The sequence below is a fragment of the Balaenoptera physalus genome (assembly GCF_965194825.1).
Source record: "Balaenoptera physalus genome assembly, chromosome: 4".
NCBI classification, from domain to species: domain Eukaryota; kingdom Metazoa; phylum Chordata; class Mammalia; order Artiodactyla; family Balaenopteridae; genus Balaenoptera; species Balaenoptera physalus.
In genome coordinates, this window is record NC_138891.1 from 6,785,281 (window position 1) to 6,811,358 (window position 26,078).

General features: G+C 42.6%; 1 protein-coding gene across 2 annotated transcripts in view; it reads right to left on the reverse strand.

The window, feature by feature from the left end:
* The window catches only part of KAT2B (lysine acetyltransferase 2B), a 103,324-nt gene that overhangs the window by 29,990 nt on the left and 47,256 nt on the right, over window positions 1-26,078 (reverse strand). For both annotated transcript variants that reach the window (XM_082460747.1, XM_082460748.1), the window contains exons 3-7: window positions 24,005-24,150; window positions 18,713-18,805; window positions 17,247-17,428; window positions 9,542-9,733; window positions 3,348-3,454 (exon numbers count right to left, since the gene is read on the reverse strand). In XM_082460747.1, coding sequence (XP_082316873.1) covers window positions 3,348-3,454; window positions 9,542-9,733; window positions 17,247-17,428; window positions 18,713-18,805; window positions 24,005-24,150 — 720 coding nt within the window. The remainder of the gene's footprint in view (window positions 1-3,347; window positions 3,455-9,541; window positions 9,734-17,246; window positions 17,429-18,712; window positions 18,806-24,004; window positions 24,151-26,078) is intronic.

Here is a 26,078-nt window from a genome sequence, read left to right on the forward strand (position 1 = left end):
CACGGAGAGACACGGACCCACAGCACTCCTAACTGAACAGCAATTGGTATGTAAAGAATCAGAATACACTGATTTACAACGTTGTGTTAGTTTCAGGTGTACAGCAAAGTGAATCAGTTATACGTCTACATATACCCACTCTTTTTTAGATCCTTTTCCCATATAGGTCATTACAATAAAAAATTTTTTGAAATAAAACATAGGTGAGGAAACCACACCTCCCCCAGAAAAAAAAAAGAAAAAAACGGGGGAGCAGAATATACTAAAGCACCAGGCTGTATGGCTTTCCTCCCAGCAAACAAGCCTTCTGAATTTCTAAGTACACTGGAGCGATTCTACACAAAGGGGAAGGAAGCTCTGGGTGATTCAGAAGACATCTGAGTACCCTGCAAAAGTTCAGAGCCGTCATTATGAATGTCATTTATCACAGTTGCATAGATGTGCAGACATGCCAATTAAGTAGGCGATTACACTTGTCTTTTCCCCCAGAGAACACACTGCAATTACTGCAGAACAGGCGAAGACAGCCTGCTTCCGACGGCGGCAGGTAATCCTGACAGTCCAGCTGAACTGCGTGACAACCTGAGACACAGAGATGAATCTGAAATTCCCAGAGGGTCAGAGACGACCCGCCTTCTCCACCTTGTGTGATGACAGACAACACAATGGAAGTGGGACAGACTGGGACGCGTCTTGAGCAGGTGAGGGTCAAGGGAAGTCTTCACCCAGAGAGGAATCCTCTCCAGAAGTCCCTCCAGAAAAGAACTAAGTTGACCCTGCCAAACAGCTCTGGTGTCCCCGGCCCATGTTCTTCACTCATTCCTTCCACATGTGCTTGCCTGCACATTTGCAAAGCACACTGGGGCCGTGCAGAGCAGCGGTTAGAGCTCTGGCTCTTAACGCAGTGCAAGAGACAGGAATTAGACCCAGTGTGCAGCTCAGTCCCATCACTCACGAGCTCTGCTTTTGGGCAACTGGTTGCTCCCCTCTGAGCTCTCATTTCTCATCCACATAAAGGGGATAATCACACCAACTTCTCATGGTTTGTGCTAAGGCTCAAAGACAGGAAGCAAACCTCAGGGCAAGCACTTACTGGAAGTATCAGCTATTCTGGTGGCAAAACTGGGTCTCTGACCATGCGGGAGTCACACTCACAGGAGACAGAGACGTACAGAGAAAAGGGGGCGAGGGTAGCATGAGGTGAGTGCTTTGTGACTCAGAATGCTGTATATCAGGTCACCTGAGGAGCTTTTAAAGTCTCGATGTCCAGGACACGTCCTTGGCCACGTCCAGGCCATGCCCTTGGCCAATTACATCACACCCTCTTGGGAGGGGCCTCAGAAATCAGTAGCATTTTTTTTTTTTTACTTAAAATAAATCATTTTGTTTTATTTATAGCTATTCTCAGTATCTAAACCAGTGCCATAAATACTGTAGAAAATCAGGAGATAATTGTGGGAAAGAAGGAAATTATTTTCAAACATACAGAGGCATCTACTGGCAAAAACTGATAGAAGCAATTCTTAACTATTTATTGAAATAAGAACCTCTATATGGCATATTTTACTGAGTCACTAAGAGCCAGGCTATAAATTTAGGTGGTTTCTAAACTTTTTAAAAATTTTTTCTAGATTTTTAATGTAAATTTTCTTTCCTTCCTTGAGAGCATCCCAAATTAATAAAGTTCTATAATTAATCATACCACAAATAAATAACACTATTCGAAATCAGTAGTATTTTAAATCACACGGGTGATGCCACGGTGCAGCCAAGTTAAAGAACCGGCGATAGGATATTATCAAGGTTCCACGAACGTTTGGAAGAAAGGAGATCCAGCCCTTACTAGAAGGCGTGGGGAGAATTAGGAAAGGGTTTGTGGGAGAGGTGCCATTTGAAAGTTAGGTAAGATAAAGACAGAGACAAAGTGAACAACATGGGGACAGAGAGAGAAATACAGAACACACGCCCAGGTGCTACACAGAGCACGTCCAGGAAATGCTGACACTCTGGTCTGGAGTTCTGTCCATGCACAGAAGAGCCCCAGAGCGCTACAGGCTTTGAACCAGAGAAACATGAAATTATATTCTATGACCTAAGGAAAAAACAGCACAGAAGATGTTTCTGGTAACAAGAAGCCAAACAAAGATGGTTTGATCCAAACCAAAATACCTCATTCCCTAAGTACACTGCTTGGAAGGATTTAATTATATGCATCCAAACTTGGGCTCTAGATGAAAAAAAAAAGTTTTAATCACCTTCTCAAATGCAGTATGCTGAGTGAAAGAAGCCAGAGTCAGAAAGCTACGATTCCACTCATATGGCATTCTAGAAAAGGCAAAACTACAGGAACAAAAAACAAATCAGTGGTCGCCGAGGCTGGGGGTTAGAGCACCGAATGGACTACAAAAGGGGTACAAGGGAATTTTCTGGGGTGATACAGGTGTCCTATATTTTTTTTTCTATATTCTGATGGTAGTGGTAGTTACACAACTAACTATGTGTGTTTGCCAAAATTCACAGAACCACATACTAAAAAGGTTGCCTTTCATTGTACGTATTCAATTTAAAAAACTGCAGGGTGGGGGAACGGTGAGAATAAAATTACCCTTTGCTGGAGGCAATACTTAAGAGCCCCCATGTTACACATTGAACTAGATCTACTAAAAACTCGACATCAAAATTCTGCATTCTATCTTTCCCCAAGGCCACAAACAAATTACTGCTTTGGCATCTCTTGCCAAACTTCTCCAAATTTTCCGAGCATCCAAGGCAGGAATTCAGACCCTCTTTCTAGGGTCAGTGTGACTCCAGAAGTTACACATCTTCCTTTCTCACAAAATGCTCGCTGAGGCCACTGGCTGACCCGAGGCAATGCCGGCTGACGCCCTGACCCCACTTCACGTCCTGAGACTCACCATCCTACCATTATCCACGAGAGCAGCCTGATGCCCAAACCAGACCCCACAGATTCAGAAACCAGACGCAGACATGATTCCTGGGCATATGTGGCCATTGACCGAGACTGTGAGTGTCTTCAAAAAGAGCCAGCGTTGACTGCAGACCTGAGCCGCCTGGGTTTAAACCTCCCGTACAGCTGTGAGGCGTGGGCTGAGCAAACTCCCATAGCAGGAGCAGCAGCTGTTGTTATTTTAACTGTTTGGTTTGCACCTGCTCTCCTCACCAACAGAGATGTAGACGCAAGATTTGCCAGAGCTTTTACTTTTTTTTTGGCTGGTGCTAGTCTTCAATTCTTGATGAAAAACACAAATAAATGCAGAGTGAACTGCAACGAACACTTCCTGGTTGTTTTCTGATTTATGCAAAAAAAAAAAAATTTTTTTTTTTACCTGTTTGGATTCCTAGCTGGCTGGTTCTGGAAGAAGCTGAGAGAAAATCCTGATCCCAGATGGGAGAGTTTTGACTATAAACTTCTTCTTCTAACATGGACAGAAACCTAGGCACAAGAGTAAAGGCAAGCATGAGATCCAAAACTAATGCATCACTAGAGGGACGAAAGCCCCGACCACACACGGCAATCACATGAACACCAGCATCCTATCTTCAATTTAGAAATATGCTAGTCAGTTATGACTCAAGTGACGATTTAGTTGGGCAGCCCTGGTATATTCTAATAACAGAATGCATTTCTACAGATGTATTCTCTTTGGGCTCTGCACAGATGGATACGAGCTGGACTACACAGAGCATCACATGAGTGGAAATGCAGTCCACCCAGCCTCCCTCAGGGAATCTCGGAACCAGATTCCAGCCCTCCACGGATCGGTCACTGTCACCGTCATTTCCATCACAAAAGCCGCTATAGTATTTATGGAATCCTTGCCATGTGCCTGCACTGTCCTAAGAACTTCTTTTTTTTTTTTAAATTAACCTTTATCGGAGTATAGTTGCTTTACGATGTTATGTTAGTTTCTACTGTACAGCAAAATGAATCAGCTATACATATACATATATCCCCTCTTTTTTGGATTTCCTTCCCATTTAGGTCACCACAGTGCATTACGTAGAGTTCCCTGTGCTATACTGTATATGTTCTCATTAGTTACCTATTTTAGACATAGTATCAATAGTGTATACGTGTCAATCCCAATCTCCCAATTCCTCCCAGCAGCCCCCCTTTTCCCCTTTGGTATCCATACATTTGTCCTCTACTTCTGTGTCTCTATTTCTGCTTTGCAAATAAGATCATCTATACCATTTTTCTAGATTCCACGTATATGCGTTAATATACAGTATTTGTTTTTCTCTTTCTGACTTACTTCACTCAGTATGACACTCTGTAGGTCCATCCATGACTCTACAAATGACCCAATTTCGTTCCTTTTTATGGCTGAGTAATATTCCATTGGATATATGTACCACATCTTCTTTATCTATTCCTCTGTTGATGGACATTTAGGTTGCTTCCATGTCCTGGCTATTGTAAATAGAGCTGCTATGAACATTGGGGTGCATATGTCTTTTTGAATTATGGTTTTCTCTGGGTAAGAACTTCTTATTGAATCTTCACATCAACCCAATGAGTTACGTATTTTATTTTTATTTATCACACACATACATAGCTCTTACTATAGGATAGACACTGCTTTAAGTAGTTGGTGTATATTAACTCATTTGATCTTCCTAACAACCCTATGAGATAGGATCCATTATTGTACCCATTTTACAGATGGAAAAACTTAGGGCACAGAGAGGCTCAATAACTGGTACAAAGTCCCACAACCAGTAAATTGCAGGGCCAAGATCAGAACGTGTGATTAATTACTATGTTATATTTCCTGTCGTGTTATAAACAAACAGATCTCAAGTTTTGGGGGCCCACAGAAATCACCCGAATACCTTGGCAGGAGTATAGATACCCAAAGCCCACCTACGCTTACTGAATCGGAGTCTGGGAGAATGGTCTGGGCAACTGATTTTTGATAAGTACCTTGGACAGTTCTTATGTGCCCCAAAATAGAAGAACTATGATTAAAATACCAACACAAATCTATACTTCTGCTACTGGAATGTCTTCCTGAAAGCCTCTTTTTAAGGCACATTAATTCTCATGGAGGGGTATAGAATAATGGCTAAGAGCTTGGGTTCTAAAATCCAATTACCAAGCTCACCACTTATTATTTGTGTGACCTTGGAACAAGTTCTTAACTTTCCTCTTCCTTGGTTCCACTTTTATAAAATGGAAATATCAACAGTAACTCCTGCAGAAGGTGGTAGTGAGGAGTACGTACACTAATGTCATGCTTCAAATGGTGCTGACCCCTTAGGAAGTGCTCATTCATTCACTCAACAAACACTGAATGCCCACCACATGCCAGGTGCTGTGCCAGGTGCTGGAGGACAGAGGGAACACAACCTCGTCTTGCCCTCAAGAAGTTTACACTGCAATGATGTAATAAAGGTTAGCTACTGTATACGTCTACTATCCTGTCTCTCAAATTTTGAAATCCAAAAGCCCTTAAAAAAAGTATTTTCCCTAATCCATTTGGCAACAAAACATACGTAAGACTACTTATAGTCTTTATTATTATAAGTGGATTTGCTTTGGGGGACCTGCCCCCTCCCCTAAAGCTATGATAATGTACAGTCCATGTGTTATGTTACCTTTATAAAGATGTCAAGTTACCTTAAAACTTGAACTGAGAAACATACCAAGTATGGATAACTGATCAAGGACATACATTCACATCATCATCAGCATCACAATTACTGAAAGTGCCACTAGTCTTCTCATTAATCAAATCCGGCAACACTTTTGAAGGTCTCTGGGTGGGAGGGGTTGGGTTTTTGGAAGTGAAGACAGGTGGGGAAAGGTCCTGAGGATCTTCTGACTTGCTGCTCATACTCAGAAGATTTAAGAATAAGGTACCATTTGCGTGAACATCTACCTGCACTCAGTTGTGTAATTCATGGTTTACAGAAACGACATGAGTTGCCTTTTGCCAAGCAAGCCACCGTTAACTTATGCTTTAAAACACTTCAGTATGCTTCTTATCTGACACAGAAAGACGGACAGCAACAGGAGGTAAAATCCTTACTAAGATCACATTCTGACCTTGCTGACAAGAGGGAAGGTTCTTGATGCATTTCCCCCTTTTGCTAAGCAGACCCTGCCTTCACCTCACACAGCCCTCAAGATTTCCCCAACTGCCCTTTATCACAGAAGTAAATTTCCGTTCCTTTTCCAGGCTCCTTCTTTATCAGTAATTATAAAATGGGAACACTTCACAAAGCCCTAAAGAGACTCACCAAAGAAGAATGCCATTAATAATTTAGGAAAATAATCATGTATGTGTTATATAATATATATATACATATATTTAGTTATTTCAATAAAATAAAGAACAGGCTCATCTAATGCTATGAGAAAACACTTGTTTTATATACAGAGGATACAAAATTGTATGTAGAATAAAAGAACACAATAAATCGATTCTTTATCACAGTCCACTATTGGTTGAGGCCTTGTCATGTTCTCATCTAGTTCTTTGAATATAGCATCTTTCAATATAATCTGATTATATTTATTGGATCTGCTTTAAAATCATTGCTGAATTTAACAGCTGGTCCCACTCGGAGACAGTTTCTTTAGACTGTTTCAATTTCCAAGTATAGGTATTACTTCCTTTTTTCTTTGTACATCATATAATCTTTTGTTAAAAACTGTGCATTTTACAAAATATATCTTAGCAAATTTGGATTCTGATTTTTTTTTCCCCTGAAGTTTGTTGTATTGTTGGGGATTTTGTTTTTGAATAATTTACTTGGACTTAATCTGAGGAATTTCTCTCTCCTGGACTGTAGCTTTAGGCTAGCAGAACTCTGCTATTTCCCCATTCATTTCTTACAGAGTTTGCTCTTTTCATTGAAATCTTCCCTGGGTGTTGGTATTTAGCATGTTGCTACCAATCAAGTCAGCTTCCTCAGCTTAAAACCGTGGTTTTCATGGGCATTCCCAATCCTGCTACCTCCACCACACCTGCTGCCCTGGGTTTTAGGGTGTTTGAAGGGATTATGTCCATTCAAGAATGCCATAGATTTTTGCTGTTTTTGGCCCAAATTTCATCAGCTTTTTATGAGTAAATACTTCTCAACTTTTTTGAATTAATTTCCAGAAAACTAAAAAGATTGTTTTTGTATTTTGAGTTATTTGGGGGGACGGGAAGAAAGGTGTTTTCTCTTAGTATAGAATCATAGGTTCTATACATGGAGAAAATATTGAAATATCTAAAAGCACAAAAAGTATATCACAGTGGTAGGGTTATAGTGGTCTTTTGCTTCTTTGTTCCCTGTGAATCAAATTTTCATCAACATGTCCATTTATCACTTTTAGAATGAAATGTACATACTAAAGTTTTTAAAAACAACCGTGTAAATAGGTGGATGGGGGTGGCGTGGGGGAAAGGCACACGTTAAAGCCAAGCAGAAGAAAGGGCAACATATGAAGAGCAGGAAGATAAGGATGTAAGCTCTGAAGATGCATCTGAGAATCACGGCGACCTCACCAGGTGTGAGAAGCAGTCTGCAGCCCTCGCCTTGAGCTGGTGCCCAAGATCCAAATGGCACCTCCGGCTTCAATATGAGATTCTGCCGCCAAATCTGCCCGTATAAATCCCTAACAGCCTCAAATGTTGTCAAATTCAATGAAAAGGGATTAAAAGGAGAAGTGGGTGGTAGTTTTACCCTACCATTAGTAACAGAGATACAAAGAAAGCAACACTGATTTTTCAGCTGAACAGCATAAGCATGCCAGAACTATGGGCTGAACGAACAAAACACTATAATTAGCAAATATCTGTATGAAGCAAAATGAGTTTGCTATGGGAAAAAAAAAATTGCTACTATGCAAGGTAATTAAAATTTCTCTTTAAGCACCACAAAAGGTGTGGGGGGGGGAGGGGAGAGGGGTTCTCTTTGCCCCTTGGCTTAGAGACAGAATGACAACTATAATCTGAACACATGAAATGCTACTTATGTGGCAAATGTAACAGAGAAATAAGAAAACTGCTTTACTCTCTATGGAAAGAAGCTTAGAACAGTTAAAAGGCAGCCACTGAAATACATGAACTTGCCCAGAGTTCATTACCCATTGAGGGGCAACATTCAAACTGCAGTTTAAGTGCTTCTGAACCTTCCTCCCTGGAGGATACCAAAGGGTCCATGTCCTGCCTCAGTCTCGTGTGCTGGTTGCCTTCAGGAAATACTGAAAATCAGGTGGCTAGGACTTATGTGCAAGTATTGGACGTTCAGCTAAAGCTCATTAGAATTATCCTCTACCTAACGTTTGAGATTCGTGTTAAAACTGCAAAAAAAAAAAAAAATTTGTTCAGTCCATTTTCATCAGAAAACCATTTTTGTTGTTGTTTTGGGCCTCACTTATTTTTAAAAATTAAATCATCTTTCCTGAGATACAAATTGGGTAAACCAGAAATAGTAACAATAATAAAAATCCAGTTTCTCAGATAAAACAGGATTTCATCAGTCTTTGCTCAAAGACTATAATATAATGGCTCCTCTCTGAAACTCTGCTATCTCGCAGTTCTCCCTGGCAGAACCCTATCAGACCTAGAATGCCTTTTCAAATGATACCTTCCACCCCCGCAAACCAGTGCTACTCCAGGCAGAATGAACTCCCTCCTTCCTGTCACTGCTCCGTGACAAGTCATCACCTGCGTCCCCAGGCTCTCACCAGCACCCAGCCTCTTAGCTTAAATTTTGGGTTCTTCGCACTGAAAATTCATTTCCAAGGCCAATGGTGTGGCACTGCAACTTCCTATCCCTTTGACACGTTTCATGTATTTGAAAAATATTTAAATGATTATTCACATGTTGGAGTTCTGGCAGGTGCGAGAAGCAAGGTGCACAAGAGCATGCACATTCTACAAGAAACTGAGTACAGAGGCACAAAGATCATTCTGCAGGAGGCCTCTCTGTTCCCGGCCGGCCCCGCTCTTGGGGTCTAGTTCACTCTAGCTGAGACGGGACTGATCCGCCAATCTTAGCAAGGGCTGGATGGGACTTCCCTGGAGGTCCAGTGGTTAAGACTCCGTGCTTCCAATGCAAGGGGCGTGGGTTCAATCCCTGGTCGGGGAACTAACATCCCATGTGCCGCATGGTGGGCCAAAAAATTTAAAAAAGGAAATGGCTGGAGACGTGGGACGGAAGAAACAGCCACCTGACTTCTCCTGCACCACTTCTGGGAAGATGGAAATTGCTTCTGCACTACCTTTCCCAGCCCCCACTAGCATCCTGGCAGCCGAATATACAAAACAAAGCATCCCCCCACCCCCCTGCCTCATGAGACTCAGGTGGGATGAGCGAGGCTGAGGCAGCAGTCGCACAGAGTCAAACTCATCTCAGATGGGCTGGAAAGTACCCACGGAGCCTCCCAGAGGGAGCTGAGAAGGATGGGGTCCCGCTTTCCTACCCCTCCTGATCGTGTCACTGCGGCAGGCTTTGCTGTGTGTATCCATCAGTCTCAAGCCCTTGCATCAAACAAAGACCCACAAGAGCACTCCCTTACTTTGGGAAATGGGTGAGGATTAGAGTCCGTTTCTCGAGTGGCAGTTTGTCTTTCTCCTGCCTCGCCTGTTCCAGGAGCTGTCGTCTCATCACGGTGAAGACAGAGCGGAGCAAGGTTCTCCCGAACACCTGGGCGGTCTCGTACCGAGGCAGACTGTCACAGAACTGGGGCACGTTGCAGTAACACAGCCACCTGCAACCAGAGGAGAGCACGCCATCAGTATCCCTTAAGCCCCAGACCATGTGGAACACCCAAGGATGGCTACTCTGTATCCTCAACCTCAGCAGGAGAAACCAGGTCTGCAGTGACCAGCAGAAGTATCACCACCAGCTAGTAAAACGTGGGAATTAGGTTAGCTCACCCTGCCATAGCCACTTGGGTCCAATTCTACTAGAATCAGTCCATTCTGCAGCATCCTTTAAATAGGAGGAGGAATTAAAGGAGAAACCGAGGAAGTCCCTTTTGCAGAAGAATAAGAACTCCCCCATCTAATCCTCTAAGTAAAATTTAAGGCTTCTTTAAAATGCCTACGCAGCATTCACACACCTCCACAGCTTTGGTGGGAAGATAAAGATCTTCAAGACTGTTCAAAACTCAGCCAAAACGCAGGAAGTAATGAGCTTCCACCATCTGTGGCTTAGGTACGTTTTCAATGACTCAGACTCAAAGTCAAAAATGCATTTCAGCGTTGCACACGGCTGGAGGAGTTCCCGGGACGCAGAGGGAAACCAGGGCTTTCCTGAAACCTGGTCACAGTTCTGGGGCACACGGGCTACGTAGAGCATATGATTGAGAAAGCTCGTTCAGCCAAGAGAAGCTAGAAAATGAGCGTCCATCCACAATGGACCCACCTTCTCCAGGGTCTCCCGGAGATGCAAGACCTGAAATTCCCAGCAACATGGGCACACAGTGGGGCCCAGAGGGCAGCAGAGACCAGGGTCAAGGGTCGAGGCTTCATTGCCCAGCTCCCGCTCCTTGGTAGCAGATCCAAACATCCGCTTCCAGGACAGGACTGCTTTCCCCAAATAAAACCCTCTCCTCCCTGTGTGCCTTCCTGATCTCGCTGAAGATGGGGGGCCGTGCTCCAATGCACCCAAACTGCTGAAGGACGCCCCAATGAACTGTCAGCCCCTCAATAAAGAGTGGAACAATATTCACTTACGCTTCTTGACTTATTTTTTATCTTATTCTGTGTTACTTCTTAGTTCTTCTGTGTATGGGGTGGGACTGTTTCATCTTTGGGGAAGAAACCTTTCATCAGTGTTAGTTCATCCACCTAGATTCAAAATTAACCTTAAAACCCTGCTACGATTTCTGTTCTCCTCTCAACTTTTCTGTCCTAATAATTCACACCCAAATGTCATTTTATGACGCGATACCCAGATGGGCATCTTAAGGGCTGCACTGTATCTTGTCAAGTCGGAAACAGTGACCTTGGGAGCAGAAAAAGCTAGGAGGTGCATTGATTTTGTAATTCATAATGCACTTCATACAGAAATTCATCACCTTCGAAGCCAATCTTTGCTGGAAGTTAGCCTGTGGCCACTAAATGAAGTTAAAATACTTGCAGTGGAAGGGAGGCCAGCTCCCAGGGAACTAATTATGAAACTACAAATGTAATCACAAACCATAATCATCAGTTCAATTTCATGAGACTTAGGCTATCATAAGATTGTTTGTAAATGTTAATGATATTAAAAGTATGTCCAATCTGCTGCAATGGAAGATATATAAGGATTTAAGGATTTAGACCAGTACTGTCCAATAAAGCCTCTATGATGATAAGATTGTTGTATACCTGTGCCGATAGCCACCAGCCAGGTGTAACTACTCAGCACTTGTACAAATGAAGAGCTTTTTTTTTTCTTCTTTTTTTTTTTTTTTTACTGAAGTACAGTTGGGTTACAATGTTATATTAGTTTCAGATGCACAGCAAAGTGATTCAGTTTTATATATACACATATATGTGTATATACATACATGTGAATATATAAGTCTTTTTCAGATTCTTTTCCCTTATAGGTTATTAGAAAATATTGAACATAGTTCCCTGTGCTATACAGTAGGACTCTGTTATTTATCTATTTTATATATTGTAGTATGTATATGTTAATCCCAAACTCCTAATTTATCCCTCCCACTCTTTCCCCTTTGGTAACCATAAGTTTGTTTTCTTGAAGAGCTTAATTTTTTTTTTAAATAAATTTATTTATTTATTTAATTTTTGGCTGTGTTGGGTCTTCGCTGCTGCGCGCGGGCTTTCTCTAGTTGCAGCGAGAGGGGGCTACTCTTCGTTGCGGTGCGCGGGCTTCTCACTGCGGTGGCTTCTCTTGTTGTGGAGCACAGGCTCTAGGCACGCGGGCTTCAGTAGTTGTGGTGCACGGGCTCAGTAGTTGTGGCTCGTGGGCTCTAGAGCGCAGGCTCAGTAGTTGTGGCGCACGGGATTAGTTGCTCCGCGGCATGTGGGGTCTTCCCAGACCAGGGCTCAAACCCGTGTCCCCTGCATTGGCAGGCGGATTATTAACCACTGCACCACCAGGGAAGTCCCAAAGAGCTTAATTTTTGATGTTACTTAATTTTAATCAATTTAACATTTACTTTCAACCAACAAGGGCCTACTGTAGAGCACAGGGAACTAGCCTTTGATAAACCATAATGGAAAAGAATCTGAAAAAGAATAGATTTATATATATCAATATATCTGAATCACTCTGCTGTACACCTGAAACTAACACACCATTGTAAATCAACTATACTGAAATTTAAAAATACATAAAGGAAAAAATAAAAATAAAATAAATAAAATTTACTTTCAAATGGAAACGCTGTGAAATATTTTTCCATTAAACAAAACTTTACTGTTTTGGTAGAACCCCATTTATCTTTAACCACTTAAAATTTAGTGAATGAATTTAAATGCGCTGTAAGTATAAAACACACACTGGATTTGGAAGACTTAGTACCAAAAATACAAAAGTAAAATACATCATTAGTAATTGTTCATATTGATTCCATGGTGAAGTGATAATATTTTTATATATTGGGTGAATAAAACATTATTAAAATTAATGTCCTGTGTTTATTTTCTTAAATGTAGCTACTAGGAAATGTTAAATCACATATGCGGCTCACTTTTGTGGATCATATTATATTGTATTTGGCGGTGCTGATTTTGTGTCTAAAAGAGCATTTCCATCTATAGGGGTCACAGATGTCAGAGACCCTACTTAAAGACAGATGCTCTTTCTGCTATGGCAATGATAGGCTATAAATATTATCATAAAATCATAAAATGTTGTCCCAAAGTGCTTAATAGGTCATTCACTCTCCCCAGAGTAGAGGAAGGCAGCATAGATTATCATCTAGTAAAAATTTTCAAAGAATAGGTTGCCATTCATTTCCTCTGAGAATTATTTTTATAGACCTCAGTTTACACTTTGTAGTTTAGTTTTGTTTTTACTTGCAAGACTAATCTTATTTTATAAATCTGTAAGGGCACAGTATGAAAAGACAGGAGATGAGTCAGCGTGTGGTGTTTCGGGGACTGCTCTAGTAACTGACACAGTCCAGGCGTGTGGTGAGACAGAAAGAAGGAAACGAGAATGAATGTGTGCCTTGTCACTACTCACACGCTCCCTCAAAGACTAACCTAGAGGAAGAGATTATACCTAAACGACTGGTTTCAGGTCTTCTCCAAAGAAGTGAAAGGACAGCTCAGGGATCTCTGTATGCCTAACGGTGACGGCATGGGCGTGCAACTGACGGACTGTTCAAACAACTGTCTCTGACTTCTTAATGGCATCGTGATTTGCAACCACCTTGCTTTCTTTAAAACGTGAATAGAATTGGAGAACTTGACTGCAGAAGACCATGTCATCCTACTTACTTGCTGGACTGAAAATCCTAAGGTTTTCAGGAATTAAGTGACCTCTCCCAGTTCTCCCAAACTAAAAGGCTAGTTACTTTTAGAGACCAGACTAGAAGCTAGGTCTCCCGAGTGCCAATCCACTGTTCTTTCCACGCTCCATGATAAATACTGCCCTAGATTTACACACATAATTATGAATGCCCAGGGAGCATGGTGACAGGCTATACCTCATACAGCAGTAGTTATATATAACTGTTTCACCAAAATCAATTTAGTTATATCTAACTTGCTCAGTATTCCTACAAAGCATCTCCCCAATATAGGCATGACCTCTAATTTTGAGAAGGTCTGCACGACCGAGAATCTAAGGCTAATTATTTGCCACTTTCCTTTAGCATATTCTGTTGGTCAGATGTATTTTAAGAAGTCGTATTCCTTTGACACTTTATTTTCCAGTTATTTCCTCGTGAAATTATATTAGCACACCATCATGGAATTCAGGGAATTTCAAAATATTTGTCCAGATTTTTTTCCAACACCACAGTGATTTCTGGGGGACGTATAAAGGTATACTTAATTTATACTTATATAAATTATTAAGGTTAAGTATTTTAACGTTACTATACCAGATATTTTTAACATATAAAATATTTACGTTTTTCCTTAAGTCAGAACAGAGAGGATAAGTAATTTAAGCAGCTCTACTGTTCAGTCTGCATTTAATTTTTTATTGGCTAGATCCTCACAGGTTAGCTTTGTGAGGGGCATAATCGTTTTCTGAGTCTATTCTCTTCCACGGAGAATCCTGTTTCTCCCCATCTTCATGCTGATGTGCACGCCACGAGTTTTCCGCCCCTCAGTGCTAATGGCTACAACTGCCATAAATTACATGCTGAACCAGCAGTCCAGCTCCTGACGTTCACTGACACGTCACCTGGTACCTGCAGCTGTAACAGGACCTATTTTGGAGAAGATGGTATCAGGGAGACACCATGCCTCGGCGGCGTGTGGTTTTTTAAATTCCCACGTGGTCGAAACAAGTCCCGCTTCTGATAATGTTCACAGGTTGTTCCTCTCTGCTTCCCTTTCTTCCTCAACACGGCGGTTGGGGGTAAGCCCGGGGCGGGGGTGGGGGTGGGTGGGGGCGGTTTGGGAGGCACATCTACCTTCATTCCCTTATTATTCACACAGGCTCCTGATCTCCGGCCCGCCTAGAAATCGGCAGGTTGCAGGACGGGCTCACTCGAGGACCTCGCCGCTTCTCTTCCCTACATCCGACTCCACCCTTCCGACTCCACCCTTCCGCCCTCGGCTGGGGCGAGGAGGCGGGGCCAGCCAGGACCCTGAGGCTGTCTCTCGGCGCCCTTTCTAAAGTGACCCTCAGGGCTTCCCTGGTGGCGCAGTGGTTAAGAATCTGCCTGCCAACGCAGGGCACACGGGTTGGAGCCCTGGTCTGGGAAGATCCCACATGCCGCGGAGCAACTGGGCCCGTGAGCCACAACTACTGAGCCTGCGCGTCTGGAGCCTGTGCTCCGCAACAGGAGAGGCCGCGACAGTGAGAGGCCCGCGCACCGTAACGAAGAGTGGCCCCCGCTCGTCGCAACTAGAGAAAGCCCTCGCGCAGAAACGAGGGCCCAACACAGCCATACATAAATAAATAAAAATTAAAAAAAAAATAAAGTGACCCTCAAATCGCTACCCTCTCATCCCACTGCACACACTCCAGCAGAAGAGTCGCACGCTGGCAGTGACTGAGCTTTGGAGGGCGTGTGTTGGGGGGAAAGCATGACTAGCATCTTCCCAGCGCCTGTGCTGTGCGCCAGACGCCATGCACGGGCCACTTCAGGGGACACACAACAGCCATGGGACCGGGCAGAGGAAGAAACAGAAGGTCCAGGAGGCGAGGTGAGAGCTCTAACACACACACAGAACTGGGGAGGGATGGAGCCACGGTTCAAACCCATCGCTCATTCAAGAGCTCGACTTATATTTTTTACGACTCCTTGAGTATTCATAAGTGCCACCCATTTCTTGGTAATTCCCAAAGTGCTACATAGTATTTTTATTCTGTTTTCTAAAATACAGCATTAACTCCCGTGCTGCTTCACAATTAATTCTCCTTCTTGATGAAACAATTTTTCCTCTCTTAAGGGCGGCAAATATTGGGAATTCCCTGGCGGTCCAGTGGTTAGGACTCCGTGCTGCCACTGCAGGGGTCACGGGTTCAATCCCTGGTTCAGGGAACTAAGATCCCACAAGCTGGCACGCCCAAAGGAAAAAACAAACAAAGACAGACAGAAAAAACGACAAAAAGAGAGGCAAATATTTTCAGGGATTTGGCTTTGACAAATATTCAGCTTTGTCAATCGTTCACAGATGGAGTTAAAAGACACGTAGAGTTCTATTATCTCAACTCATTTTAAACAAGAGTAACAATACTATAGGAACTATTGTTAATACAAAGCTCTGAAATGAAGGTGTGAAAATGAAGACATAATTTAAAAAGTTGATTTTGAAGAAATCTGTAAATCTTTACAATTATTAAGATAAAATACTTTATAACTCAAATTGTATATATTGTAAAAGGGGAGAAAAAGAGGGAAAGGGGGTTTTAACTCATGAAATCAGGTCAGTGATCAGAGAGAAAAGCTTATCTTCAACTACACCCATTCCTCTTTGTCATCCGTTGTTACAGAAAATAACCTGGGTACAATTGGTCTTTACGAGCTGTCAAAAAACACTGCCTATTTTAAATTGGGGGCGGGGGAAAAACCCTGAAGCAAGCTTGATGTGCCTATAAAATATAAATGGGAAAAGTTATAAAAAAGGTGAACAGAATAGATAATACAAGTCCCTGTCTTACTTAAATAAAAATAAATGTAAGTCATTCTATTTTGTAGGGCCCGTGTTTATGACTCTTAAGTCAATTCTATTATTCTGCAAGTCATAAGTAATAAAAATAAATTCCCACTTTAGAAAAATGTGTAATTCTTGGATCTGTAATCCAAAAATATGTTTGATGTCCACCAACAGGGACATGATTAGGTAAATTACAGTACATCAGTTCAACAGACTGTAATACAACCAGTAAAACGTCTGAATGGGGGACAAAAAGGATGCAAATTTTGTATTTTCCTTCATTCTAACAAATGGAAAATATCTATTTAAAGGGACAATGGCTGTAAGACAATATGTATAATGATACTATTTATACCATGCTGCTGGGACTATGGTGATCTTTCCTTCTTTAAAAAAAAAATGTTAACACTATTATATTCACAGTCATTGCTTTTTTTTTTGTAATGATGTCTCTATATAACAATTACAGAGTCATAGTATAATTATCTAGATCAGCAGTGCTCGATAGAAATACCATGCAAGCCACACATGTAAATGTAAGCCATGCATTTAAATTTCCCAGTAAGTCACATTAAAAAAGTAAAAAGAAACAGGTGAAATTAACTTTAATATATTTTATTTAATTCAATATTTCCAAAATATTACCATTTCAACACGTAATCAATATAAAAAACTATTAAACTATTAATGAAATACTTGACATTCTTTTTTTTTTTTTTGGTACAATCTTAGAAGTCTCCATTCATGCCATCCACACTTCAAGGGCTCAGTTCAGGTCTAGATGATTTGGATCCCTCACCCTCCAAAACATCATGCTATTAATGAAGAGTAGGAATCTGGGGAGTTAAATTAGACGTTCTCTCTAACTGATGGAGTCCCGTGATAACCGGGCAACCCTCTGCTTGCAGAGGCAAGTAGCAATGTTATGTCTGCAATGTACTTTATGGGCCAGAGAAGAAGAACCGGCCATCTGCTTACCTTGTATAGTTCTCCTTGTATCCAGAAATATCATCGTTGGGAGATCGCAGTCTTCGTTGAGATGGAGCCTCCAGATGCCAATAGTTGATGCGGTTCAGGAACATTTTTGCCAACTCAACTATTGTTTGCCTTTCTTTGGATGGCAGGTGACTAAATTTGTACTGTACAAAGTTATTCACACCCTTAAAAGGAGGAAAGGCAATTTATTCATGCAGCTGTGCAGTCCTGAACACTCACATAGTCAGCCCCGTTGGTGGTCATTAGCAAAAGAAAAGACATTTCTCTATTCACAAAAAGCTCTTCCTTTTTCCCTGTTAGAAAACAGGAATGCCCAGAAGGAATCATGCATCAGATCACAGTCTATGAAAAGTGACAAGACACAGAGGCTGTGAGTTGCAATTCTATGCCTGCTGCAATCGTGACGTGCTAAAGGAAAATTCAAAATCGCGGACCGAAAAAGTCAAAACCCCATAAACAATAAAATATGGCTATTTTGCAGCATAACGCTTGCTGTACTGTCAACACAGTAGCTCACATATAATGAGATTCTTGGATAAATATAATGTTTTTACATTCGTAAAATTTTAATTTCTGAACTAAACCACTAGAATTTGAACTTTTACTATCACTCTGTCGGTTTTAGTAAACCAACCAAAAGAAAATTCTTATTCAAAATTATGGCCTTTTAAAATAATCTGTGGATTTGTGGATTAACTTAATCTTCCTTCAGAACACTCCCATCTAATTTAATTTCAAATAAAGGAACAATGAATTCTTATTTCGTAGGGATTGAAGACAACGTTTTTGCTATGAAAAACTGACTGATAAAATACATTTATTTGTTTCTGATATCATGTCTTCTGTAATTATTCTTATCAAGAAATGCAGTCCAGAGTATCTGAGATTTACTTAGGCGAACAATGATGGGCCAAAAAATTGATACTGATGAGAGATACTGACAACACCTAATAGAAAAGGTCTATACATATGAACAGATGCCCCAAGTAAATCTCGGCTTCTTTGCAGGAATCATAATGTACCAGGAAGCCAATTTCTGGAAGCAAAATCTCATTTCTTTTCTGTGCTTTTTACTTGACTTACAATGTTTTTCACATTGCTCCTGAATTCCCTCGCCTCAGTAGACTTTTCAACAGTGCAAACAGAGGGACAAACACTTAATTTTAAAACATCAACACCAAGAAAAAGCCCATTTCATGTGTTCTGACGAACTACATGCTCTACTTAATTTTTTTCTTTCCCAAACACACAGTGAATTCTGAGCAGTCAGCAACCCTAAGAGACACAAGCTAGATCATTTATAACATTAAGTATTCACTTCTGATCCAAATGGCCCAAGACAATTCCTACAGACTTTGAACATCTCTAAGCCAGCAATGAGGATGAAAATGAAAACGTTTGTTCAGACTTAAAGCAATAAAAAAGGGGCTTCTCTTGTATCTCTTTACCTGTTCAATGCTAGGTTTCTCAAATGGGGGTTTCTTCTCCAAAGAGCCTTCAACCACAGGTTTTCCTCTTTGTAAAATAGACTTTCTCAAGAGCTGTAAGGAAATCATTTAAAAAAAATCAGTCAGTGTCACATACACACACACACACACACACACACACACACACACACACACAGACACTATGGAGTCTCCAAGCTTACAATCTTGCTGGGAAAAAAAGGCCACATTAATCTAGAAAAATAGTACAGATGAACTGGTTTGCAAGGCAGAAATAGAGACACAGATGTAGAGAACAAACTTATGGACACCAAGGGGGGAAAAGGAGGATGGAATAAATTGGGAGATTGGGATTAACATATATACACTAATATGTATAAAACAGATTACTAATGAGAACTTGCTATATAGCCCAGGGAACTCTACTTCACTTCGCTGTACAGTGGAAACTAACACAACATTGTAAAACAACTATACCCCAATTAAAAAAAAAAAAAAAGATTACAAACATTTTCTCCCATTCTGTTGTTTGCCTTTTAGTTTTATTTATGGTCTTTATAAATTTTTTTTATTTTAATTTACTTAATGTGTCAACTCTTCCTCTTTTTGTTTATCAGAATTTAGGTCTTAATGATATTTCTAAATAATATTAATAATGTTGTCTTGCTTAATACTAATAATATCATAAAAGTATTACAAAACATTAAAAAAAAAAAAAAAGAGGCCACATAATGGAGCTGGGCCAGGCCATACCATGCTGTCTTCCCACATACAAAAGGAAAAAAAAAAAAAAAAAAAGGTTGGAAGAAGAGAAATTCCAAATAAGTTGCAAAGGCAGTAAGTGCAGTATAAAGCCCAGAGGATGAGAGCTCAGAAGTCTGCCTTACAGAGGGAAGATGTCACAGAAGAGGAAGGGTATAAACTGAGTCTGGAAGGGAGGACAAACATGAAACACAACAAGAGGACGGAAAAGCATTTGCAGGAAGGTGAGGTAGGAGGTCAGCCTTGGAGGGAGGTTAAGGGCTCAGTACAGTTGAGGCTACATCAGTTGGAGGTTAGAAGCCCCGTTTAAACTTTGATGTTATCTTTTTCCTAAGATATTTAGTCAACCAAGATGTGGATTAAAAGTAATAAAAGTAGGGCTTCCCTGGTGGCGCAGTGGTTGAGAGTCTGCCTGCCAATGCAGGGGACACGGGTTCGAGCCCTGGTCTGGGAAGATCCCACATGCCGCGGAGCAACTAAGCCCGTGAGCCACAATTACTGAGCCTGCGCGTCTGGAGCCCGTGCTCCGCAACAAGAGAGGCCGCGATAGTGAGAGGGCCGCGCACCGCGATGAAGAGTGGCCCCCGCTTGCCACAACTAGAGAAAGCCCTCGCACAGAAACGAAGACCCAACACAGCCATAAATAAATAAATAAACAAATACTTTAAAAAAAAAAAAGTAATAAGAGTAACAAATTTAGTATTCTTTTTTGTTTGTTTGTTTTTGTCTTTTTGCTTTTTTTTTGGCGGTGAGTGTGGCATGCGAAATCTTAGTTCCCTGACCGGGGATTGAAACCGCGCCCCCTGCAGTGGAATGAATTCCACTGGACCACCAGGGAATTCATTTTAACATCTTATTTTGAGACATTTTAAGCTTAGGCTTTTCTCTAAATTACACAGTGTCTCACACACACACACACACACACACACACACACACACACACACAGCCTTCGAAGGGAAGCTACCATATTCTATTTATCTTAATTACATGTTAGTAAATCCTTAGATCAACAAAATGGGTGACTACCAGGTAACCCAATTTGCCTTCACGCCCATGACCAGAGCTGTGAGAAGCTAAACACTTTTCGTGTTCTGGGCAGCCGGAAGCACACAGCGGCGCACCACACACCTTTCCTGCTCACTCTCCCTTCCCCACTCTGTTCGTGGCCTCTGCTGACCCAGAGGCTGGTGGACACTTCGGCCTCTGCACACGCCCATCCAGGCTACTGCAGGTGTGCTCACGCTCTGGATGGCCTGATTTAAACCCCTGAAAGGCCGAGGTCCACTGCGTACGCAGGGGCTGTGTGTGACGGCTGTGTGGCACACATAATCCAGGGCCCAGGCTCTTCGGGAAGGAATTCTGTAGGGCTCTCAATTGGCAACTTTCACTGTTGAGGTCTTTTTTCATTTCCTCTCCATCCACAGAATGTGGGCCAAGTGTTCTGGCATCTCAACGCCCATAAAACAAAAACGTTGCTCTTAATCCCTGCCATTGGAATTTAAAGCCCTCAAAGAGCAAATATCACAGAGAAAAAAGAACGCGGAACTACTCATTAAGACCTAGTTTGAAAATAAATTTGATCTTGAAATTCTTTACCTTCAACCTTTGCTTGAACCTTCAGTAACCTTTACACATGGGCCAGTTATGATATACAACCATGCATTCATTCATTCATTCACTCACTCACTTATTCATTACATATTTATTTATTTATTACACATTTATTTACATCTTTCTCTCCTTTGTCCACTGATTGCCTTTTCAATGGAAACAAAACATGGCAAACTTTCTCCCAGGAGTTAGTGGAAATAGACGAACCCTCAAGGTTGAAGAACACCCTGTGTGCCCCCTGAGCCGGGTCTTATAAGGGCCTCATTTCCTTCTAGAGGTACCATATAAATTACTCATATGTAGTATTTGCTGATCTTATCAATGTATCATGCCCATCTTTACAAAAATAAAGGTGCCATAATGATAAGTTATTGTATGTGTTTCTAAGGATATAAAAAGACTGATTACCAAATTTAGATACAAATAATTCTGGCTGCCTACTTTTTTGTCCAGTTAAAATAAGACCTTTTGGGAACTTGACCCACTGGCGGTTTCAATTTGGAGGTGGACTGATGAACTGGGGAGATGTCGAATGTCCGCTTCTTCATCTACAAAAGGATGAAGCTGGGATAAATAGGTATATAGGAAGACTTTAATAATAGCAGCAAGCATTTGCTTCCTGACTTCTGCCAGGCACTGTCTGTGGTTCTTTATCTGTATTACCTCATTAATCCTCCTAACAACCTCTTGAAGTAGGTGCTATCATTGTCTATAGATAAGGAAACGAGACTTGCCTGAGGTCACATTCACTAAGTGATGAAGCCAGGATTGGAACCCAGCTAGCTGAGCTCCAGAACCACGCTGACAAGCCCTAGGATAAAATGAGCTTCAGGAAGCAGCTTTTCACCGAGTTCATTTTCAACCTCTAAGGCAGAAGCTTCCAAAATGCTACTAAAATGCACAATAACATTTTAATTTAATTATGGAGACATAAGAGACACAGGAACTGCTTTTCCAAAACTAAGAAACGGATGATTTATAACTTATTTGCCCGAAGAATGACTTTGGGGGAGGAGAGGGGAGAATGCTGAATATTTTGGATTTTGTTCTCAAGAGCAAATATACTTGCATGGCTAAAGATGAGAGAGGTAAGAAAGAGAGAGAGAAAACATACTTCAAAGCGGAGCAGTGTTTTCTGGCCTGTTGGTTGGTTATAAACAGAACCTAGAGGAGGCCAACAGGATGGAAACCTTCCCTTCCAGCGGGGCGGTGAGGAACCGCCCGCCAGGGAGCTGAGTTCCAAGACAAATAATAGCTGCAGTCATGCAGACGTTGTTTTCCTTCAACTAAGGCCTTTTTCCAAAGAAGCTCTAAACAGTATGAACCTGCCAGGGTTCAGTCCAGATGACTCAGGCCTCACGGTCATGTCAACAAGTTGTCACCTGGAGCAGCCTGGCGCCTGCTAATGGCTGTGGTCTCTCTCCCTTGCCTTTTCCTCCCCCCCACACCCCGCCCCAACATTTACCGTTTCAGTGTTAATAGCCCCACATGACTCCAAAAGTTGAAAATATAATTCCCTCTCCCACTGCTGTCCCCCACTGACCCCAAAAACCCCAGTAGTACAATAAAAAACAAAAGTTAATTAAAGGGGAAAAGGGAAAATTACATATTTCAAGTAAATTCAGACCCCTCCGCCCTCGCCAAAGTTCTAAGAATTGGGCATAAAATTTGCCCTGAGATTCCTAGCAGCCAAAGCAAAAGAGGAAACTCAAAGGAAAATGGATCTCTCCTTGTCATATAAAATGAAGCCCAGCCCTCATTAGGAGATGCAAACTTTTCCTGGCTGTAAGCCCCGAGGGGAAGGGGAGTGTTTTGGGTTTTGTTTTTGTTTTTCGAGATCCTTATAAGGGTTACACAATACAACATAATCAACAGTGCCCTCGGTAGCAGGTTCTGGGGCTTTTTAAATGATTCCTTCTGTCTGCCTACCTTGTGAATCTATTTTTGGCAACCTCTCCATTTTCCCACCCCCGGCTTCCCTCCCCCATCTGTCCTGATCGCCATCACCAGCGTGGGGAGACCCGTATCAGTGGGAAATGAGGGGCTGGGACCCAGTGGAGCTGAGGCAGAGCCATGAAGAGGCAGAGGCGGGGAGTGGCAGCAGGGCTAGGTGACTGGTGTCAACAGGCACAGAGAACAGCGGTAAGACGCCAAAGCAAATCTGGAAATTCCTGATTCCTCCCGTTGAAGAGTCTAAGTCTTAGCAGCCTCCCTCCAGCCACTTCTCCCACCTCCCCCTGCCGCCTGGGCCCCACCATGCTGGGCGTCACATCCAGCTCACTCGGTACATGGTCTACACGGCCCTGCCTGGAAGGCGCTTCCCCGGCCCTTTTCAGGGGTGGCTCTCATGCCCCCGCTGTAGTTTCTGCTCAACTGTCATCGCAGACAGGCCTTTCCTAACTGCTCTTCCTTAGTACCACGTCCCCGCAGCCCCCAGCATCCCTGCCATTCTGATGCCACTCACCCTGCTTTGTCTCTCTTCACAGCACTTATCACCACCTGCAAACATACTGTTGACTTGTTGATTGTCTGCCTCTCTTACTGAAATGTAAACTCCATGAGGGCAAGGACTTTGTTTTGCCCACTGATCTATCCCTCATGGCTACACGAGTGCCGTGCATAGAGCAGGTATGTGGTAAGTCCTTGTTGGATGGATGGATAGGCAATGGAAAGAAATCTATAAGCACATAAAGATATTCAACTCTGTGTACAAGTAGGAAGGCTCTCGAGGAGAGTGATGTGCTCAAAGTAGGGTGGGTCATTTTAGGGAGTCCCTCACGGAGAAACACATGCTTCTGCAAACCCGAGGGCCAGACGTATCTAAGCTGAGAGCCTTCCCACGTGACCTGGCCCATGGGATAATGAGCACATTTGAACAGTGAGAGAAAGAAGAAAAGCCCTTCAAAATGTGGAAGTCTCACCTTGAATAGGTAGAAATAAACTTGTTTGGTATCTGCATCTTCTTCCTTGTGGACACAGGTAAAGAGATATTCCACATCCAACACGATTCCCAGGAGTCTGTTCATTTCTTCCTCTGACACATTCTCCAGGTGGGAAACGTGAGCGGCTTAAGATAAAGATCAAAGGAACACAGGTGAGAAGTAGATGGAAACCACGAACAGTCTCCATTTTAAAATGGAACATTCGGGAATTCTCTGGCAGTCCAGTGGTTAGGACTCCATGCTTTCACTGCAGAGGGCCCGAGTTTGATCCCTGGCTGGGGAACTAAGATCCCACAAGCCGAGTGGCACAGCCAAAAAATAAAAATAAAATAAAAATGGGACTTCCCTGGTGGCAAAGTGGTTAAGAATCCGCCTGCCAATGCAGGGGACACGGGTTCGATCCCTGGTCTGGGAAGATCCCACATGCCGTGGAGCAACTAAGCCCGTGCGCCACAACTACTGAGCCTGCACTCTAGAGGCCTGCGAGCCACACTACTGAAGCCTGCGCGCCTAGAGCCCGTGCTCCACAACAAGAGAAGCCACCGCACTGAGAAGCCCGCGCACCGCAACAAAGAGTTGCCCCTGATCGCCGCAACTAGAGAAAGCCTGCGTGCAGCAACGAAGAGCCAACACAGCCAAAAATAAATAAATTTTTCAAATAATAATAATAAAATAAAATAAAATAGAACATCCTCTCCCAGGAACCTTCTGGAATGTCAACCCCTCAGACTGCACTGTCAATAGAGGAACTTTCTGAACCCCTATAAGACTGATATCATCACACAAAATCGACTTATAACTGTAAGAGACCACCACCTTGTTAAGCACGAACTGCCCCTCCAACACTGAAAATGACCAGAGGCTAATGTACAGTTTTAAGATCTGGAACTTGTTGGCACCAAGTCTGGGGATGACGGTGTTAAATTCTTATATGTTTCCATATAAGCCGATTTTCATCGTGCCAAGAGGGTCCTGTGGTCCGACAGGCTGGATCCAGGATTTGAGGACTGCGGGTTCAGAAGGACCCCAAAACCAAGCTCCCTAAAGGTTTAGCTCTAAGTCCTGTGAACAGTTCTGGTGGCCAAGAATATCACGTGTCAGGAAAGACCAAAAAAGAGTGTCAGTAAAAACTGAATGAAGGCCCTTTTCCTCAGCCCTCCTGAGATGCAGTGAAACCTCACTGTCTCTGCAGCAAAGCCCCAAAGCCTGTCTGAGTTTGAGATTCAACGTCCTCCACGGTCACGCTCCAAACCCACCTTTCCTGCCTTTATTCTGTTGTCCCACTATCATTAAGTGGCATATCCATCACCCTCCTCCCCTCCCACAGCCCTGTCCTCTCTTCTTCCCAAATCCAGCCCATTTTTCAAGATGAACACGTTTTATCCTCAAAATAATCCTATGAAGTAGGGATGAGTAGCCCCATTTTACGGTTGAGGAAACTGAGGCTCACAGAGACTGAATGCTGTTTCCTCCAATGTCAATTGGCCAACAAGGCAGAGCTGGGGTCTGAAAGCAAAGGATGTTTGACCTAAATTCTGAAGCACCCACACGCATATTTTTTGGATGTTTAGGTGATTCACTTGAAGCCCCTTTCACTTGAAAGGGGCTCTCTCTAGGTAAGCCATCCAATACCCAACCAGGAGCCCAGGTGCACCTCTGGGCGGGACCGTGGCTCTCAGGTCTGTGTCCCCAGAACTTATTACTATGCTCACTGTGCTAATAGGCACTGCCCTTCAAGAGCGATCCTTTCAGGTATGTTGACTGAAAATGCTTGGACCTAGAAGTGCTTGAGATGACTTCTAAAGAAAGATTAAACTGTGGAGAAGGGTAGGCTTTTCCTTGCCTTTTTAAAGGGAGATGGAACTAAAGATTCTCGAGGAACAATCCAGGTGTCAAGCATGGGTCAGGCTACTCCAGAGACCAAACCATGAAGCCCAGTCCGAAGTCTGGGATAGAGAACGCAGCTGGTACCCCATCCAGATCCCCTTCCCTTACCGCCTCATCTCCTGGCCTCCAACTGCCAGCAGCTCTGTTCCCTCCTGTCACCATAATC